Source organism: Corvus hawaiiensis, chromosome 5 (assembly GCF_020740725.1).
Source record: "Corvus hawaiiensis isolate bCorHaw1 chromosome 5, bCorHaw1.pri.cur, whole genome shotgun sequence".
Lineage (NCBI taxonomy): Eukaryota > Metazoa > Chordata > Aves > Passeriformes > Corvidae > Corvus > Corvus hawaiiensis.
The window spans coordinates 34,142,206-34,163,078 of record NC_063217.1 but is presented as its reverse complement, the minus strand read 5'-3'; the positions used below and the strand labels follow the sequence as shown (position 1 = coordinate 34,163,078).

At 38.5% G+C, this 20,873-nt stretch overlaps 1 protein-coding gene across 6 annotated transcripts in view; it reads right to left on the bottom strand.

Moving 5' to 3' along the window:
• DCTD (dCMP deaminase) overlaps window positions 1-20,873 on the bottom strand; it is a 65,707-nt gene that overhangs the window by 9,045 nt on the left and 35,789 nt on the right. For 4 of the 6 annotated variants that reach the window (XM_048304754.1, XM_048304751.1, XM_048304753.1 and 1 more), the window contains 2 exons: window positions 6,015-6,126; window positions 4,522-4,657 (listed from right to left, as the gene is read on the bottom strand). In XM_048304754.1, coding sequence (XP_048160711.1) covers window positions 4,522-4,657; window positions 6,015-6,126 — 248 coding nt within the window. Of the gene's footprint in view, window positions 1-4,521; window positions 4,658-6,014; window positions 6,127-8,751; window positions 8,802-10,109; window positions 10,197-20,873 lie in introns of those variants that run through there. The other 2 variants (XM_048304755.1, XM_048304757.1) reach the window with 2 other exon arrangements.

Below are 20,873 nucleotides of genomic sequence, written 5' to 3'. Positions count from 1 at the left end.
CCTAGATACCCTTCCCAGCTAAAGCATCATCTTTGCCAGTTGGAGAGAGAGCATCACACTTCTTCAGAGTGCCTTATCAAATTTTGTGCTGTCAAAATAACAGCTTCTATAAAACTAACATTTGCCTGAATATTGTTGAGTGTTCATTTCTCTGAAAAATTGACAAAAAAGCTCATAATCCTAACACAAGGAAACATTGATAACAGTTTGTTTCATTTTACACAGCAGGTACTGTTCAATTAGAGCATACTTTTTGCCACAGCACATATTTTATCATATCTGAACCTGTATAAATATTTGTAAGCATATTTACTCAATACTTTCTGTATTGCTCAGAGGTTTCTAAATTTGCCAGTCATTTTAATTTAAAACTCTTAATTAGAGACTGGTTGTCAAATGGATGTTCTTAGATTACAGTGGAGACAGAGGGCACAACAGGAGCACAGCAACTAGAATTAGTTGCTAGATTTGTGTTAAGAGGAGAAAAATGTAGTATTTTAAATGATTGGTGAGAGGAAACTGAGCATCAACAAATACTTGGATTCATCTAACAGAAACAGAGGGCACACTTTTGACTCTGAAAGACAGAATTTTGCCTAATTATTATGACGCTTCTGCACATAGTACTGAACACAATGCTTCAGGAAGAGCTTTTAGTAACATCTTAGTAAATGTTTAATAACATCTCAGTAAAACTGGCCTTCCATTTCTCTCATGTGCACAGACACATCCCTGCTGCTGTCACTGACTGGCAGCCTGGAGCCAGTTCCAACATAATGACAAAATCCTGATTTTGTGCTGTGAAAAATGGCATTCTGCAAAACACCCTGAGCTTTCTGACATAACTAGGCTATACTGTTCAAATATACACTAAAACTAGAAGGAAGAGCCTTTATCCACTTCAAGAGTCTCATAAAGAATGCACTGTATCAATACAGGTGATGCATGTCACTATTCCTGTAATATCCAAATGCCTTGCGAATGTTTGCATCCTCTAAGGTAAGGTGAACATTACCTACCACATTTTGACACCTTCTCCCAGTAGCAGCTCAGATTACACCTGGATTTCTTAATCGAGCACAACCCTGCCCCTAACAGTGAGCTGAGCAGAACTCACTCTTGAGGGTGTGAGATAGATATATACAGTATATTGCAGCAGACGTAGATAACCGAGACAGTGGTGAATTTCAAACCAACAAGTTTCAAGATACAGCAAAATTCAAGAGTGACAGGACTTGTTTAACCTTACAACAGAAGTTCAAAAGGTAACTGCTATCAGTAAGTGCACAGAGAAGGAGGAAGGGTTAACCACAGTGAATAAGAAAAGCTGAAAGAACAATGCTGGCACACACAAGAACCTATAAACTAACCACAGATAAATTTAGGGTGGAAATTGGAAGATTTTTAGCCATGAAACAGTGAACCTGGTCAGAGCTGTGGGGTCAATACATCCATCAGTTCTGCTGGAGCTCAATAAATTTGTTACAGGATCACCTAACATCCTTCTGCAAAGATTGCCTCTGGGTCCAATCCCCTACTATGTCTATGCTGCTAAACACAGACAGGGCCAGGGACTGGCCCCTGGCCCTGAGGCCAACTGGCACAGACTGGCTCGTGTCCTTCTTAGGAGTCCCATCAGCAATACACTGCCCTTGGCCCTGGGTTTCCTCAAGATCCACGTCTCAAGAGTCCCATGAGACTACAGTTATTTTGTATGTCTCAGTTCAAAGGGCATAAAGAAGTGAGAATGCTTTTATGCAGCCCACCAGAGAGAGATTTTCAGAGCATGAAACAGAGTATGTGTTGCACATCTGCCAGTGTGGCCTGAGGGAAGGAAGAGGGTTAAGCATACCATCTCAGCAGGCTTTGCATTATAAGCCTATACCTGATGACTGTTTTCTTGCAGTCTTTTTTCCACCCTGCCCTCCAGAGCATCATTGGAAGAGCAATACTGAAGCTTTCATCTGAAGGAAGCTAGCCAGAGTGGTGCAAAACAGATGGGAAGTGAGCTAAGTGTTTATGCCTAACCCACAACAATACCCAAGACCAGGTGGTCAGCACTCAGATCTAACCCCAGCCCTTTTCTATAGCGCTGCAGATGCATGAAGTAGCTCCAGAAGACATCTCCCAGCTTAGTGTGGTGGTACATGCACAATTACCATCAGCTTTATCTAATTCTTCAAGCTACATTGCAGTGATGAAAGTGCCATCATTCCCATAATTAGCTAATGGAGTACATAGTAAGATTGTACCATCTCTGAACAAGCCAGTTAGGAAAATGCAAGGATAAGAAGTTCAATTTACACAAATGTCGTGATGATTAGCAAAAGGAGAAAGGAAAAATGACAGTTTAATGAGATTTTAGCAGCAATTCTATGTGTCTCTGCATCTACCAGAATTTTTTTAAGCAGAAGATTTTTTTTATAGATATACTTGTCTGGTCTGTCAACTGTGCTATCAAGATTAATAAGAAATTGCTAGAGTTTAAATGATCTGTGAATTACAAAATAGGTTGTTTATTCATCACAGCAGACACTTTGTGTTACAAAGTTGTGATTTTTTTAATGAGGTGAAGACTAAGATAATGGGGGAAAGGGCAGTTGTTAGACCAACTCCTGGAAATCAACTCAGCACTCCAAGCTGTTACTAGTTAGCTCATTTTTTAAACATCACATGCTCCACATCTTCTGCAGTCAGAGTTAACAAAAAGAAAAAATTTCTCACATCATCTTGTACAAAGATTCCTCACAGCACTTTTAGTTTAAATTGGTCAGCTTAGATTTGAGAGCCTGGAACATGCTCAGATGCCAGACACCACCCATACTGATTTTAGTTCAGAACTGAGACCTTACAGCAGCATAAAAATTCAACCAAAATCAATATTCTGTTTTCAGTGCTTTATATTTAATCAATGGACTAACACTTGTTTCCTCACCTATAAATAAAGAGCAGTCATAACTAAGTTGTACCATTATGGTCACAGCACTACATGTAAAACCAGTGGTTTAGAGCAGACTTCAAATTCAGCAGGGGCAGACTTCAAATTTGGCCCTATATTACAAAAAATAATATGAAATGGTCTCGAGCTTAAGAGTTACCATTAGAGGTTTTATAATAAATTGGTGAAGTGAACAAGGACAAAGTACTGGGGTTTTAAGAAGTCAAAAATATCAAACTGATGAATTATGTGCTGAGCCACTGCATATAATCTTTCACTTCAATGCTATAGAAAACCAGAAAATGGTTTTTAGAGAGAGCTCTGAGTGAACTCAGGCTATGTCAAAACTCATGCAAGTTTAATTTCTCTATCACACCAACTGTTAAAGTTACAAGTAAGAAACAGAATTAGTAGGCAGGGCTAAATACTGGTCACTGGAAAAGAGTCAGAGCAGTATTTCTCTGCAAAAGGTGAACTCTGGTGCTGACTTTCCCCCACCCAAGCAGGGAGAAGGGAAAATTTCTCAAGGCTCTTGTTCTCCCTTTTGTGCTTCTCCTCCTTGTCATTCCTCAGCTCAGGACAGGCTGAGATGCAGCACAGGATGAAGAAGTTCCTAATACCTGTTTTTCCTGTGCCCATGGCTTCTGCTGCACTGGTCTCACACACACAGGTGCAGCAGGAGCTGGAGTGGGGACAGAAAGACGAAGGGGGACTTAAGGCAGCACGGGGACTGGATGGTCTCTTACCCGTCCTACCCAAGGTTTCTTCCCCGCTTCAGCCACTGCAGGCCACACGGCAGCTCTCAACCCCATTCCCACGCACGGCAGACAGCACTCGTGGCATGCAGCCTGAGGCAGCCCAGTGTCCTTGGCTCCTGGAAATCACACCTGATCCAGAGGAGCAAGTGCACAGTCCTGCTGATAGGTCCACAAAATTTCACGGAAGGCCCTTCAAAGCACATTTACAGAAGGCCAAACTATGCCTACTGCAAAGACAAAGGCAAGATCCAAAGCAGCACTCAACCACATTTACCATGAAACCATCCTTGCTCTTCATTTCTTTTGTTCATTTAGTAAATGTGAATCAAATCAAACGCTGAAATAAACAGTGAAAGTCACCTCACTGCACACAGACACCCAAGACAAATATTCAGCTTCCTCATAGCATGTATAACCTATGCCATCAACACCTGAAATGGAAATTTCCCACAACCACTGGAGTTTACAATTTTAATACCTGTATTTTAGACCCAATTACTTGTTTTGCATATACACACTCTGTAATTTCTGTGGAGATGAACACACAGAAGCAGCAATCATTTGCACACACTGCAACTGTGTGCTAATGAGCTGCTTTATATTTACAAGCTTTCCCTACCCAATCCAAAATGGCTAATATGTATGAACCCATTTCACCAGGAAGTCAGTCCTTCAAAAAGACTGTGATTTTTCTCCTGTTGTACCACATATGGGCACACTAACAATATCAAGTGAGTGGAAGAAAAATTGATCAATACTTTACCAGCTGAACTTTCACATATACAGACATGACAAGTCTAACCTGTCAACCTCAAGAAGCCTTACCATAAGGATATTTTGTGTCTAGTCTATTTGCTCCTGTTCTTGTCCAGGGTAGTACATCATCACTGCAACCATTAGGCATCCCATTGTAGCCAATTCCAACAATCTTGTTTTCTGAATTTACAATGCAGGCACCAACCTAAATAAAATCAGATTTATATAGCACCAACAGAATGCAAAACAATGTGTTAACAATAAAGATGAGACATGAATAGTCAGTCCTACAGTTTTCATTTAAGAGGTACAAGCTTCACTTAATATATTAAATCACACCATCTAGTGAGCAAGGCTACAATTGTACCTAACTGGTGGGGCTTTGAAATAAATCAGGGCAGATGTAACTCTGCTACTCCTTCGGTCATGCTGTTCCCATCCCAGCCTGCCAGCACTGTTTCTTGCCTGCTTATGAAATGAACCTAGTTCAGGGAGCAGAAACAGCACTGAACGAACCCTAGTAAACACGTCAGTTCAACTCCCCAAACCAGCTTTTCCAGCAACAGTATGAGCAACAGGAGCAAAAGGAAAGTTATGAAAGATGTAACAGAAATACGAGTGTTGGCTTGCTTATGCAGGCCTCACAGGCCTTTGTGGCTTGTTTACACAAACACGCACTAAAATTCCAAACCTTTTAACTCCCACCCTTTTTTGCTTCAACCCAAGTCTACAAAGGGACTCCTCTTAAAGAATGATGAAGTGTCCCTTTTTTTATGTTTTCTGCCCATATTATTTATTGAAATGGCAATAGTACTAATTTTAATTCACAAATGTGTTTAATCAACCTGCCCTTGGGTAACAAAAATTTAGCCCCAAGTGAATAACCTTCAGAGAGCTAAGGGCTGTAATGTACCGAAGGCAGCAAGTAAGTGAAAAGATTGTTTTTCTGGGATTTGCTTCCTGATTTTTTTCACACAAAGGAAATCTAATAGGATGAGTGGATCCTGCAGAATAGCATTTCAGGAGCTGTATCAATTACCTGAAATCAATATTGAACAATACTGAACAGAGGCACATGGAAGATGTGAAAAATGGGAACTGACAGTGAAGCATAGGGAAAAGGGGATCCTGAGGGAGGAAACAAACTAGAAGAAAACTCCAGTCAACCCAATAACAACCAAACAAATACTCTTACAGGTGAGGAAAAGAAATTTGTAAAATGCTGTGTCTTAAAAAACTACAACCTAAAACTTCCAGCAGTTTTATCCTCCTCTAAAAGTGACATTTACTGAAAAAAGGAGACAAAATGCATGTGTTATTTTAACTTCCAGATGAAAAGATGATTTATAAAACTCCAAGCTACAAATGTACACAGAATTATACACATGAGGTCAGGCCCAATAAGAGAATTTCTGTAACAGAAGGTGCTGACTACGTTAAAAACTGAATAGCTATACACTGAAATAACTTTTATTAAGAAATCCCTGGAAGTGCTAGGTGTACATCTGATGTGATATGCAATATAGATTAGGTTATCTTTTTATTATATGTTGCCTTCTTACCTGAGAGCTTGGATCCTTGCTTCTTTGTGCTGACAGAAAAGCTACTGCCATAAAATATTCAGGCCATTCCAAATAATCCTCTCTTTTTTTGCAGGATGCTTCACTGCTGAAACTATAGTTTATAGACAAAAACAGCCATCAGCAAACATCACAGACCTAGAGTTACTACAAACTGTATTATTTTAATGTGCACAGTTTAAAGTAACAGTAATGTACACAGTTTAAAGTAAATGTGGCTAAGACCACACATTCACTAATATTTTGACAGTAAAACCATCAGTATTATGTGTTTTCCAGGAACTTATACATGCAACATTTCCTTTCAAGGAAAAGGCATCCAAGCGAGGTTGCAAATTTCATTTTTAGATAAGAAGGCTGAGATATTCAAAGCAGTGAGCAATTCAAAGACAGAGCAATTTGTCCTTTATAGATAACACCTTGTATATTTCTAAGGTTGAGGTATATCATGTACTGGCATTCTTCTCACCCAAACAACATAATCTTTTTTATGATGACTGTGATAACTGCCAGCTTCTAATCTAAGTTATTTTGTAGTTCTGCCTATGACAAGTGCTCAGTAGCTTCCTATTTGGTAACTTCCTCTGCAGGCATTAATTTCTGACTATACGGTTATCACTACAAGTTTACCTCTCGTTACAACATTTACCACCAAAGATCTGAGGCCATTCCAACAGTTCCCTGCCAATTTTCTCTTGACATCAGGTCTTATGAAAGCCTTCTGAAAACTGACAGGAGATGGGTTCAAGAACTTTTCCTTTAGATAGAATGGATAAAAGTGCCACAAAAGGTTGCTTCTTTCCCTGCCCTGAAGGGTATATTTGAGGGAAGGAGAAAGGAAAAAAAGGTGATATATCATTTTCTCTTGCCTGCTTATGGGTGAAAGCCTGCTCAGACCAGGTAAGACACAACAGGGGAATTTCTGTGCTTTTCAGCTCAAAGCAAAGGAAGGCAGACATCTCTCTCTCCACACATATATTTAAGCCTTGAAAATTTCAAACAAAAGATCAAATTGAAAGAAATTTCCCCAAATTCTCTCACCTATCATTGCTACAACTTGAAAACCAAACCAATGGAACATCTCAAATACATTGACTAGCCTATCAAAATACAAGGGGCACAGTACTTTTCTTCTTGGGCTCCTCTTACCAAAGGCTACAGCTTAAGACCAAGATACCCTTCTAGTGATGTACAGCCATGCAGAAAAATACATCACAGGTAACTGCGAGCAGCAAGACATCTCCTAGCAACACTAGTACCAGCACTTTCAGAAGACAAACATTAGAAGGCAAGTGCTTAGTTAATCATTATTTTTATAACTAAACCCATGTATTAGAGGCTTGCAGTTAGCTTGTCATAAAGAGGTTACACTGTTTGAGTGAAGACAATGCCAGCACATGATAAAACTGTACTTAAGAAACCTACAAGGTGCTATTTACCAAAGATAAATTGCTGGTTTTGAATAGTCTGTATGTGGCACATTACAAGTTAGCAATTTTGGCTTGTTCTTGGAACAAATGAGGATCATCTTTAGGGCTACCATCTCAAAGTAAGGAGGAAGAAACACAGTCTTGATGTAACTCACACACCTCTCACACACTTTGACAACACTGCAAATAGTGCCCAGAACAGTCAATTGTCAAAGCCAACACACAAATCAAGTGTGTGATTCTAAGAACACCCAAACTGGCTTGAATCACTGTAACTAAAGGGTTGGGGCTATATCCTACCAAGGAGGAAAAGTGCTCAGAGAAAGAAGAGATTAAAGACACGCCCTCATACCACTCTGTGCCAAACTGAACTTTGACAGGTTAACTGAAATATCAAGAAAGTGTTTCAGTTTTATCATTATTTAAAATATTTTTTAAAAATGGATTTACAAAAGCTAAAACACAACTGGACTTTAAATGATCACTCTTGGCTAAGGGACATTCACAGTGATGTCTTTGGAGAGGGATGAAACACAATGCAGAACTACACTGAATAAAATATTCTGGGAAAAGGGCTCCAGAAAGATAGTAGTACTCTGAACTAAGAGGTCATGAGATCTCCTTTTGTTAAATTATTCCCTAGCAACTGTACTTATTCAAAACATAACAAAAGGTAATGTTTACTTTTGTAATAAATACAGAGCTGTATGTAAGTGGAGGTCCCTCAGAGTACCAACTTCACAGGGAGAGGAGCGTATCTAAAAAATAAGCAGAAGGCTTACATCAAAGAGAACATAAAAACCCCCCAAAGCCCTTACTCAATTACTTCTACTTAGCATCACCGTGTTTGGCGAGATAATTCCCTCAACTCAGTGCACAAGAACTCAAGAGTGTGAAATGCGTATAAACCACTTAATTTCTGATTGAGCAGAAGCCAAGGTCTTGGCTAGCAGTCAAGCACACACATGAAAATTAGTTTATGGATTTGGGGCAGCTGATAATCTTCTTTATGCTCATTTGCAAGTTCTAGAGTTGCATGAATGAAAGCTACTCTAGAAAATACTATAGCTAGCTGTAAAACAGGCAATCAAGGCTTACCCTTAGGATAACCCATAAGAACTTATGAACAAAAATAGCAGAAACTGAAAGCCATGAAGAATACTGCTGAGAACAATGGGGAAAAAAAACCCCTAAATTTTAGAACAGTTAGTAGTCCATAGAAAATTCTGTAAAGATTATTTCAAGGGAAAAGAGAGAAAAAGATTCTGTAACTAGAGAACACTGCCTCCCTTTTCACTTCTTTTTCATCCATCTAGGCTTCAAGTAAGCTGTAACACCATCTGAAAAAGGAACAAATGTCATTCAGCTACTTAAAAAAATGGTCTACCATAATGAAAAATTTTTTTGAGAATCCTAAAACAGAATTTATCAGCTCAAATTTTTTTCATACAACAGTTATGACAGTCAGGTATACAACAATATAGTACAGCTGGAGAACTGGTGAGTATGAGATCAACCTCCATCTTTTTTTAAGTTTTTCTTCTGCTTCCTTATCTTTGATGTCATGTGCATTATGTTACAGCTGTATTCTAGCAGTATTTTCCCCCAGTATCAAGTATACTACTGAAGACCAACTGTCAATACCTTGGCATTGAAATCACAGAAATGAAGGTAAAAAATGAAATGTGTATTAAAAATAAGAAATAAACGTCTTCAGCTAAGCTCTTGTTCCCCAAAAGCCAAACAGGATATGGGCTTTTGATGATCATAAATACAAGCTTCTTCTTTAAATCTTATCTTTTATGATCACTATTAGATCGAATGAATGTGGGATTTCCTTTACTTGAGGCTTCTCACCTTTCCCCTATTACAGGGATTGAGATATGGTCATTACACATTGTATACTGAGAGGAAAGGTTTTCAAAGAGAAAACTCAATCTTTCTTACAGAAAAAACAATACTCAGTGCATTGAAAATTAATTATATTCACAATTTTCTTGGGAGATAACCCACCAAACCTGTAAAGACAAACACCGTGTATGAATACTGAGCCTCAATTAAGCAGTACAAGAACACTTCTCTTCAATGAATGTACTTCACTTTTACAGTCATTTCTGACTTTAATTAATTGCATATTACTCACTCCGGTACTCATTTCCGGAAATAATGAACATACGACACCCGGCCTGTTCTTTTTTCTTCTATCCCAGCGATTACGAAACCCAAGTAAAACAGGCCATGCCCTCACCACAGGGCCTTCGGGGGCTTTGGGAGACGCCTCCCCACCGGGACGGCTTCCCCCAGCACGGCGACCGCCGGTGCTGCGCGGGGGAGCCCCCGGCTGCGCGGACCTTTATTTCCCTGCCTCCCCGTCCTGCCCCGGAGGATTCCAGCTTCCCTCCCTCCCATCCCGGAGGATTCCAGCTTTCCTCCCTCCCGCCCCAGAGGATTCCAGCTCCCCGCTCTCCCCACCCCCAGAGGCCGCCGGGCCCCGCCACCAGGGCTTCACTCGCGGGCGGCAGCGGCCCGTCCCGCCCCCGAAAAAGTTTATCGAGCCGGCGTGCGAGGGGAGCGCGGTGGCGGTGGGAGCGGGAGCCGCGGGGTGACGGGAGGGAAGAGCCTGGGAAGGGGGCCTGCACTCGCGTACCCGTTCCGGTGGTGGCCGGGCTCGGGGCCGCTCATCCCGCCGGGCCACGCTGCTTTCGCCGCTCGGTGCCGCAGCGCGGGCGGGCGGGGCCGGGGGCGGGCCGGGGGTCCCGAGCCGCGCCCCGAGCAGCCCGGGGCAGCGCGGCTTCGGCTGCGCCCGCAGCGCCCCGGAGCTCATCCCGCTGGCCCGGACTGCTGCGAGCCTCCGCGACACTATAAACCAGTTACTTGAATGTCTGTTCAATTTTCTGACAGATGTTGCTTCTAATGTTATGCTTTGACACAAGCCTGCGGGTTTTTGCCCAGCTCGCGCTCGTAAGGTAAATGCTATTTATTAAAGCTTAACATTAACATATTAAAACGTCTAAAAATCGGAGTTTTTATTTGTTCTCTGGATGTAAAATTGATGTGGAAATTGAGTTATGGTTTATTAATACCTCCAGCTGCTGCCAGGTCTTAGAAGTCTCCCAGGATGCACAGGTAGCTGAACATACACATATATAACCCATTACAGTGCAAAATAAGAGGTATGATAATAAATATTAAATGTTGGTATGGTGTGTTTGTGTTCCTTCTGTGAGAAGCTGCCTACCCTGGCTAGCTGGCTGCCACTAAGGGCATGCCTTTACGGAAGCACTCAAATGGGAGCAAGGTACACATGTTCGCTCCACGGGGCTGCGAGGCATCAAGCGAAGACTGCCCAAACCCAGCCGAACGTGACCAATTCGGTTCCCACTGGAGGCAGTGACAGGGGCAGCAAACTCAGTGATGGACAAAAAGAAAACACTTGCCTTTGAGAGCATCCCCAAGAGGGGGTTGTGTGCGCAAGCCGTGGGTTCACACTGCATGTGAACTGCACCACTGATCAGAATGTGGTCAACAGACATGGCTGAGAGAATGGTTTCCTGCAGCCTGGTCAAAAATCTTCCTCTTCATCCAGGAGGATGCTTCAGGTTGGAAAAACAGGACATTTTTGGGAAACCGGGTACACAGCAGTCCTATCTCAGAAGCTGTCTTTATAGTTCCCCCTCACTGACTATATGCACAGCAAATTGCACAAGTGGGCACCTTACTACACCAATGTGTGCAAGAAGATGGCTAAGCCAAGGAACCTGCCATGCTCATAGTTATTCTTGAAGCTATGCCAAAACAGAGAGGTCCTTCAGTGATCAACACAGAGGAACACATTGCTAATATGTTTTCATACTAGGATTGCTGTATCAGTTAGCTTTTTTTAAAACAACTGACAAACCATCAAATATGAAAATGTTACTTAATTTCACAGATATTCCTATTCAGCTGTAACCAGAAAACTTGGCAAAAGCAACCTGTTATACTTCAACTGACAAATTTTCCAGCCCTCAGAGTGGGAAAACATATAGCTATTTCAGTTTGCAAGACTTCTACTGGCATAATTTCATATGGACAACAAATGCTCATGTATGGTTTGTTAATGAACAAAAAGGAACTATTTAAATGCAAGAAAAAGAAAACAAATTTAATGAAAGTAGCATCACTCAGGAAAGCATAAGCCTGAAGGTGAAATGAAAGGCCTGACTATGGTTGATCACAAAGAGAGTTAAAGAGCACTCAATTATCAGGATAAAATAGCATAATTCAGTTCAAAAAGTTTTCTACTATCTGTATATCTGTTTCTGCACTCTTAAAGTATGAATTAAAATCCTAACACTACAATTACCCATGCCAAATTTGTTATTTTTCATAATTAGGATTCTGAGGATAAACCATAACATCTACTACTACTACTTATAATACAGCAGTGATATATGGCCTGAGGAGGGAAACTTTTGGTGGAATTTTAGTTAGTAGACTCCTATAATGTTGCTAAATGACACTTCTTCTGGAAACCTTGCTACATTTTTATTTCCCCTAGGTTTTCAAAGAACTATACTGGAAAATTCTCTCGTGGCCAAGTTGTGACTGTTCTTCTGACGGTGTACTACTGTACTGACATAACAGCCTCTTTCTTCAAGCACATATGGGAAGAAAGGTACACCTGGACTAGGTAAGATTTGGGCCAGGATCCTGTGTTCTAAACACAGGGTTGTGCTGAGGGTAGGTAACTTGACTTACTGCAGGTGTGGGGCAAAGTCATGCTGCCTGGCAGGTTCCATAAGATTTCTTTGGTATCTGCCTGCTTTGCAAAAGCAGCAGCTACCCTGGATCAGCTGTCTGCATCCTCCTCTCCATTAACTCTGAGATCTAGAAGCTTATTTGAACCTTTCATCTGCCTCAGAACCATTCTCTGTGACAGAACTAGAGGGCTCTAACTCAAAACCCGTTAAGACAGTTGTGCATTCAAATAGGCCGAATTTCTTTTAAATTCATATCTGACACCCTAGTCCTGTCCTTGCACGTTCCTCTCTTGTTCCATAGAAGGAGGATGTATGTCAAAAAGCCTCGAGTATCTCAGGTAATCTTTCACAAGTTATTTTTGTTTGTGTCTCATTTCCTAACAAGGTCCTGAGCGTGGACTATCATGACTTTGCTGGATAGATGTCAATAAACAATCTGAGCTGATTGCAAATACTTTAGATGCTCTTATTAACGAAAAGTGATACAAGTTTGAAAGACAAGCTAAATATATAACCATCTGTCAAGTTGCTTATATTTTTAGCTTACTTCTTATGAAACATTCACATCTACCTTTTGTCAATTTTGATAATAGGAAATGAAGTTGAGTTTGGGGAACCCCCAGGTTACAGACCCCACTCCCCACTTTCTTGCTTCTTGCCAACAGACTCTTTTAACTTTGCTGGCAAGCAACATCTCTCCCCAAATGCACCATATGTATAAGTTGTTGCTCAGAGAATAATGTTTGCTATTTGCCAGAATATGGAGCATGCAATTTGGTAGTCCACCCTGAAATCACTCTCAAAACTTAAGGGAAAAGTAAAAAGAAATTGCTAATGAGCTGTTGTCTTTTTCTCTAAGAGAATTAATTTTTCAGGAACTAATTACTAGGTTTGAAGAGAAAGACAAACAAATAAATATGACAGTATGCCTTTATATCTTCTCTGTCTTACAGAGAAGTAATTGCTCATAGACAGAATAATTTTCATATCTAGACAACATTATTTTTTAGGAAAGACTCATCTTCTAAATATTTTTTACAAATAGGAATTTCTACCTGTGTTAAACATTTCCATCTATACTTGCTTACAGTCTGAGGAACATATTAAATACAAATGCACTTTCTGGTATATGCTGCAGTTCTGAATTTCTATTTATAATCTAATAAAGAATTTGAAGTTATGGCTTCCTCACTGCTCAAATAATATTTGTTGCAATGTCAGGTTTGCACTGTGAACAAAGTCCTATTTTGGAACCCCTTTGCAGAAGACCTAAACAGGGTTAGCTGCAGAAGCTTGTTAGCAAACCAGCCCATTAAGAGGCTGCAATAAACTGTTAGATTTTTACATTGTAGCATTTTATATAGGAAGCATATTTTAGATATGTGTCAGAATTATTATATGATTTTTAACTTTAGCATGTAACTCTTCATATTATAGAATTTTGGAACTACTTATTAATAAAGATGGTAAGAAATGCAACTTGTTACCAGCCTTTGATTAAAACCAAATAGGGTGATATCATGGTAATTATGGTGCAGATGGAAGCCTGTTGCAAGTTCAGTATTTTCAAATTCAGGTGCCAAAACTCAGGACACTGAAATCTGTGTTTAGATGCCTACCTTTTTACAGATTTGTAAACACTGAATGCAAGAGATTCTTGTGTATGGTGAGTATCTGTCAGGATCAATAAAGCCAATATTAAGGTATTTCTCTGCTTTTCATGGCCCAATAGGAAATCATTACTCTTCTCTATTCTTAGATTTTGACGGCTTGTTTATTATGTTACCTTTCTATAACATCTGTTTCTTGAAAACTAGAGTCTAGTGCTAGACTTAAGTTTTCTTCCTTCCTGTCTAAGTGAGATACTATTTTGAGTATCACATTCTCAATCTTCCAGACAAAATTCTGCAAAATTCCCTAAATCCAGAATTTTTCCACATTATTCTGACCAGGGTCAGAAATTAGTATATAAATAATACTCTTTAAACAGTCTTCTGATCAATTTTTAGAAGTACACTATTTTTCATCTCACATAAAAATTTTATGGACATATGGTGACTTCCTAATTTTGACTGTTTTCTTGTTTTATTCATACTGATGGTTCTAGTTTAGGTAGATACTGTCTTTGCAGTACCTTGAACACCTCATTCTTTCTTTGGCATCAGTATATTCTCCAGCTAGATTTGCTCTATCTGTATGTTGCGTGTTATTTGCTGATGTTTTCTCTGTTTTTTCCTAATGTTTGTATCTGTCTCTGACCAGCCTTCTACTTTTGAAATTCCTTTTCCATTCATACCTGTCCTTGCATCCAGATTCCCCTTTTTATGCAATCTCATACAATTTCATACCGAATCCAAAACACAGCACTGTACCAGCTACTAGGAAAAAAGTGTAACTTTATCTCAGCTAAAACCAGGACAACAGGACAAAGATGGGTGCTAGAAAAATGGAAGATATTGGATGTGATCTTTTTTCCTATCTCCATCCAGAAACGGAAATCACAGATATTCTTGCTAAGTTGTCCTTTGGAAAGTAAACTGAGACACAAAGTCTCAGACTTCAAGTCTTCTGGCAATCCTAGTGATTCCTTCCAAAACATGAATTACCTTCTTTGTCCACCCATAATAGTGATGATCACAGATATTCCCTAGTTAGAAGTGAGAAATTTATTTTCTGCTTTCAGTATAAAATTTCACTTTCTTGGCATGCTGCTTCTGGACTCAGCAGCTGCCTACATACTTCACAGCTTTCTATTTCTTCTGTTACCTTCCCCTTATATTTCAAGGCTATTTTTAATATCTAAGAAGATTATCTTCTATTTCCACCCCTTCTGATTTGGCAAAATTTTCCTGTGATGATGTAGTAGCTTTTCATACTACATCCATGAATTTTCCCTAAGTCCCAAAAATCTCTTGCAGTGCATCAACTTGCAAAAACTCCAACTGGAAAATAACGTTATCTGTAATCATTACAGAAGACACATTCTGAAGACAGAAATCTTTACTTTTCCATACAAATTAGATCAAATACACATATCCTTTCGTATCTGGGCAAACTAGTTTGCTGTTAGTAGTCTTTCCTTTTCTTCTCCTGCTACAAATTCCACTTATGCTTGTCTTTTTTAACCTCAGTGGAATTTCTGTTCAAGCTTCTTGTTCCTCTCAAATTTTTTTTGTTTATGATAAGCTTTAGATTTCCTCTATAGAGAATTTTCCTATTTTTATGTATAATTTCCTGTCATTTATCTTAACTGTATCTTTAGATTTCATTATTACAGTGTGTTAATCTTCATACAAGACCTGCTATATAGAATCATTTTCTTACATCTTTATATGGGATTTAGCATTGAAGGTTTTAAGTAAATGTGCTAAATCCATTCTGTGATAAGAGATGAATGACCCTTTCAGCTAACCTGTGGATTGGGGGGGGGGGGGGGAAGACAATATCTCAGGATTCTCAGATACACTAGCAAAATTAAACTAAGTTAAAAAAAAAACCCAAAATGAACTGTTCTACTCACTCTGGGCTTGTCCTGTATCTCACGTCAGCATGATGAAATCCCTTCAACCTACTTGCCTTTCAAATTGCCAATATGCCCAATTCCCCAAATTAGCATCAAAGGTATTTTCCTCCATCAGTAGGAGGATAACTGCTCTGTCTCTAGGACTTAACACCAAGAGAACTGTGAGACACAAGGCACGATGCCTTCATTTTGTAACATCCTGAGTGTTAGATTGGCATCAGGGCAGAGGGAGCTCAGGTGCCACTATCATTCTATATGTGACTTCTTTTCATCTCTTTTACATTCTGGCTGTTTCCTAAACTCATTGAACTAATTACACGAGAGCAGCTAACAGCCACACTGCTCTAACTTATCAATAATGAAAAGCGAGCTGGAGCTGTCAGGAAATACATTTGACATCCTAACTTGGAAGAACAGGAACTCTGTTCTCCCTCTGTAGATATGAGGGGAAATATAACCATTAGTAAACCTAATTTATTTCGTAAGCAGAGTTGACAGCATGATTCCTTTTCAACATTTCCTGGCACTTTCCTATTATGAGATTCTGCTTTTAGTTGTCTACATCAGACAAACATGATTTGTTCAGACTGAAATAGCCCAAGCTGAGCACTTGCTACTACTAAGATTATTTTTTTATCTTTCAGTTTGTATCCATATTTTTTATGCCATTGTAATTTTAAAACTTTAAAACTTTTTATTATAAATAAAAACATATCCACATTAGGAAGACATTGACTTAGATGGCAAAGACAGCATATGGTAAATGAGGAGCTCTAGCATGGAGCCACAGCAGCTTTGTGCTATACAAAAGAGACGATTAGGTAAAGAAGGCAAAGAGCAGGATGTGATTTTTGAAGCAGGGATCATTAAGGAATTTGAAAGTGGATGGGCTATAGACTGTGGAAAGGGAAGACAGACATTAGTTAGATTTATCCAATTCTTATTTCTCAGAATACAACAGAATGTTTTTAGGGTTCAAAGTACTGAAGAAAAACTGTCTTTTGAAGTCAGCCTTCACAGCAGCCTAGGGAGATAAAAAAATTAAATAACAGATGTGCCTTATTTTTTTCAAAACTGAGGAAGCAAAAGGGAACAGATATGTGATATTCCTCCTTTACAGGAAAGTAAACTAAAAAACTCCCTATTACTTCTACAAAAACTTCAATAGGTTCTATAGGGATATTAAGAAGAACTCCAAATCACTCTGCTGGTATATATGTCCTCTAGGGTGAGCATTTTTCCACAGAAGATGAATGTTCTACACAGGCAAAAATAAGAAACAGGTCAAAAATCCCAAGAATTTTATGAACTTTGTGAAAACTGGCTACTCTTATTAGGACAACTTTTTAGAATAAAAATGTTTTTATGCAAAGTCTGCTAAATTGACTTTAATGGTCTTTTAAAGGATTAGACAACAGAGGATTCTTGTTGGGAGATATTATATGGGTCAATTTATTTGTGCATTTTGTGTTAGAAAATTCTTCAATATTTTGAACAGCACTTCAGCTGATCTACAGTACAAGAACCTGAAATTACCTAGCACACTGGGATCAATACTGAGCAATATTTTGTCTCTGAAAGAAATTCATTCTGACAGAAAGGAGTAAGAGCAGTGTAAGGAAACAGAGACTCCGGCTAAAAAGCTGGATACAGAAATTTCCTACAAAGCACTACAAATTAGTTGATGTCACCAGAGCAAAAAAACCATAGTGACAGAATAAAATATTATCCAGGTTCCAGAATACTTTATTATCACCACCCTAGGTCACTAAGCTTCACAAGCTATATCCATCAAATTTGATAGCAGTATATATACTCAGAGCTGAAGCTGGAAGGTGCAGTGCTTTAATGTACTAACAATGTACATTAAGGCACCTGGGTTCAAAGTCAGTTTATGACACGAACAAAATGAGTTTGTTGGTCTCAGCCTGCACTCTAGTGGACAATTGCACATAAATCCAGTCCTGAGAAGAATACCAAGAATTAGATTTGTTGGCCAAAACATATGGTGAAATTCATATTCTCTGAACATTATTAAAAACAAAATATCTTTGCTTTTTGTTCTATTCTGAAACACTGCAATATGAGACATTTCCATCAGCATCTCTTTAATACTGTGTTAGCAGGATTTGAAGGAATACAACAGAAGGTGAAACAATACGGAGGAGCAGCAAAGGCAATAAGATGCTTCCATGTTAGAGGAAAAATGGAGATATGAGGACATACTACCGTAGCAGACATATATAATGTTTTTTGACTGGGTAAAATATTTATCTTTATTTACCTCTTTTTATAATGTAAGACACAGAGAAACAAAAAAATTATACATATAATAATGATAAAAAAAAATTTTGATACATAATTAGCCTGTAAACTCATGTCTGAAAGATGTCTTAAGAGGCAAGACCTATACAGAACTTAAAAAAAAATTATGCTGTTACATGAATAATAAGAATAGCAAGGTTAGATATTATTAAAGGAACTCAATACTAGTATGAGGGACTCAAACTCTCACAATTCAAGATATAAAACAAACATAAATTGCCTTAAGCATGAGCAGAAACTACACCCACAGATGTTTTATTTCATTAATGTATTCCATACAGTGTTTACACATATTTCAGTGGGCAGGCAGTAGATTGCTGGAGTCTCAGATTTGTGTAGTCTGTGGTATTTCCTATTTGTAGAAATCAGCTGAAAAAAATTGTCTGGAACTATAACCCCATTTCAGGTTATTGCCCTTTATAGTGTTCAACCTCTTATCCGTCAAGCAAACAATATTGATACCCAACCATTTACAATTACAGTCATATGTCACCTACAGAGGCGAAGTAAAAAATTTATTAAGTTATCCTGTCTTTTCAAAACTTTATTTAAATATAAAGAAAAGTTTGTTATCACTAGGTTAAAATTGACCATTACATATTATATATATTATATTAACATAAATACATACTATATTAACACAGTTTTTTGCAGTCTTATGATCTGTCCTAGTCCAAGCTGACCTTTCCCTTATTTTTCATCATGTCATTTACCTCACTCATTTTCTGGACTGTTTGAACACTTCTACAGTTTACAAGCCTACATTTCAAGATCAATCTAGAATTAAAATTCTTTTTTTATCCAAATAAAGTTCACCTTATGGTGTGGCTACTGTTTAGCATGTTTAGAATGCTATCTTTCTAGATTTTTCATAATTAAAAAGCAGTCTTTTTCAGTCTTTTAATGACAGAGCAGCCTCTCTGGCCATATTCTTCCGAATTGATTCCAAATTTAGAAAATCATCAATTTTTGTAAAAAAGTAATAGTGCCCTCAATTTTGTGAAGAAACGCAACTCCAGATAAACTTCAAAGTGCAATTTATCAAACATGAATTTCCTCTGTCCCCTCAGTTACTATTATACTATTTGTTTATCAAAGCTCTTCCTCCATGGTGCTTTCATAATTACTACTTCTGATTATTTTGTTCCAAAGCTTCTGATAGCTCATGGTTTTCCAAAAGGTGGAGCCAATAAATCTTAGTCTGAAAATATGAGTTTTCATTTACAAAGCCCCCACATTTTTTCTAGGTTTTGTAGATAAAAAGTGAATTTTAACGACTTTTTGAAAGTGAACTAAGTGAATCTGAAAGCCTCTAAAATCACAATGGAAACAAAGTCAAATTTTAATCTATTGGGGAAAGGAGCTCAACTCATAAATTTTGCTTATGCAAAGACAACAATATGTTTCCATGAGTAAATTCTAGCTCCAAAACTATGTTTTAATGGAATGACTTGACAAGAATAATTTCCTTGAAGATAAAAAAAAATAATTAGAAATGTTAAATAAGACCCAAATTTGTCAAGCATGACACAGAGGAATGAAACAGCTAACACTCATATAACTTCAAAAGAATTTGAATTATGCACTTAAATTCAGACTTGTGGCATGAACTAAGATAATTACCAGGAAAATAGCAGCTTTTGCAGTCAATAACAGACATTGGATTGAGTTTGTCAATTTTTCTGAGCTGACAAATGAAAGGTGATAGCTGCTGAAATGAGCTGCGGATTGTATGAGAACTACTACGGTCTGTAAGAGATAATGCTTTTATTCTCAAAGCCTGAAGCTGAAAAAATATTAATAAACCATTTATATCTAGCTAGTTTTAGTGCATCAGGTACCCAGGAAAGAAAGGTTTCTTGATAGAGGTAGTCTTTGTTTTCACTTGGCATCAAACATAGCTTTCTAAAAATGTTTTTCTGCTCTATTCTCCTGATAATTCAACAGCAGCAGGACCAAGAAAACCTTGTCAGAAGTACCAGATGCTTGCACAGAATTTCTGTTGTACTCATGACCACCCGCTGGCAAATACTAATGCACAGAACAAAAATAAGTAAGATAGCTATAGCTCAAAATGGATAGTGCAGGAAGTGGGATACAGCCAGTGAACCAATAGAGAAGAAATCCTGCCCGTAACAGTGGTGCCTCTCTGCTAGAGAATAAATAAATAAAACCCACTATCTATGCTATGCAAGATCTTAATCTTGATCTTACAAAAGAGCTTAAAATACTTTACTTTCTGCAGAGCAGAGATCTGTGCATACTAAAGGAGGAACATACTGTAACCATGACTATATATTCCAGCGATATAAACCACTGAATGACAGCTCAGGATGAGCCAAAGCTGATCAAAGCCTCAGGAATTTTATCTCCCCAACTTCTGTGGGAGCTCACTGTGACGAGCTTATCTCTTTGATCCCAAATTTAGAATATGTCAGAATGGGTTAATCCTACAAGTTTATTTTAACATTTGACAATATTTTTTTAATTAAAATGGTAGTCAGGACCCCAGCTTTCAATTTTCTCACTGGTTTCCATCACTTGGAAAGTGCCAGGGCACAGAGAAAAGTTCTAACTTTTGGATTTCACCTTTTGGCTGAAGTATTTTCATCTTTTGCTAAGGTCTTCCAAAGGTTTCTGAATTGGTTTGCAGAGAAATATGAGTGTTTAAAAAACTTAGAACAAAGTCTTAAGAAGTGCCATGGAAAGGAAGTGAGAAGAACCCCTGCCTGTTACTATTTTTACAGCTCATTATTTGAAAAGTTGTTGATTTTTTCATGCCGGAATTGCAGTGTCTTAGCCATGGTACAGATATGGTACA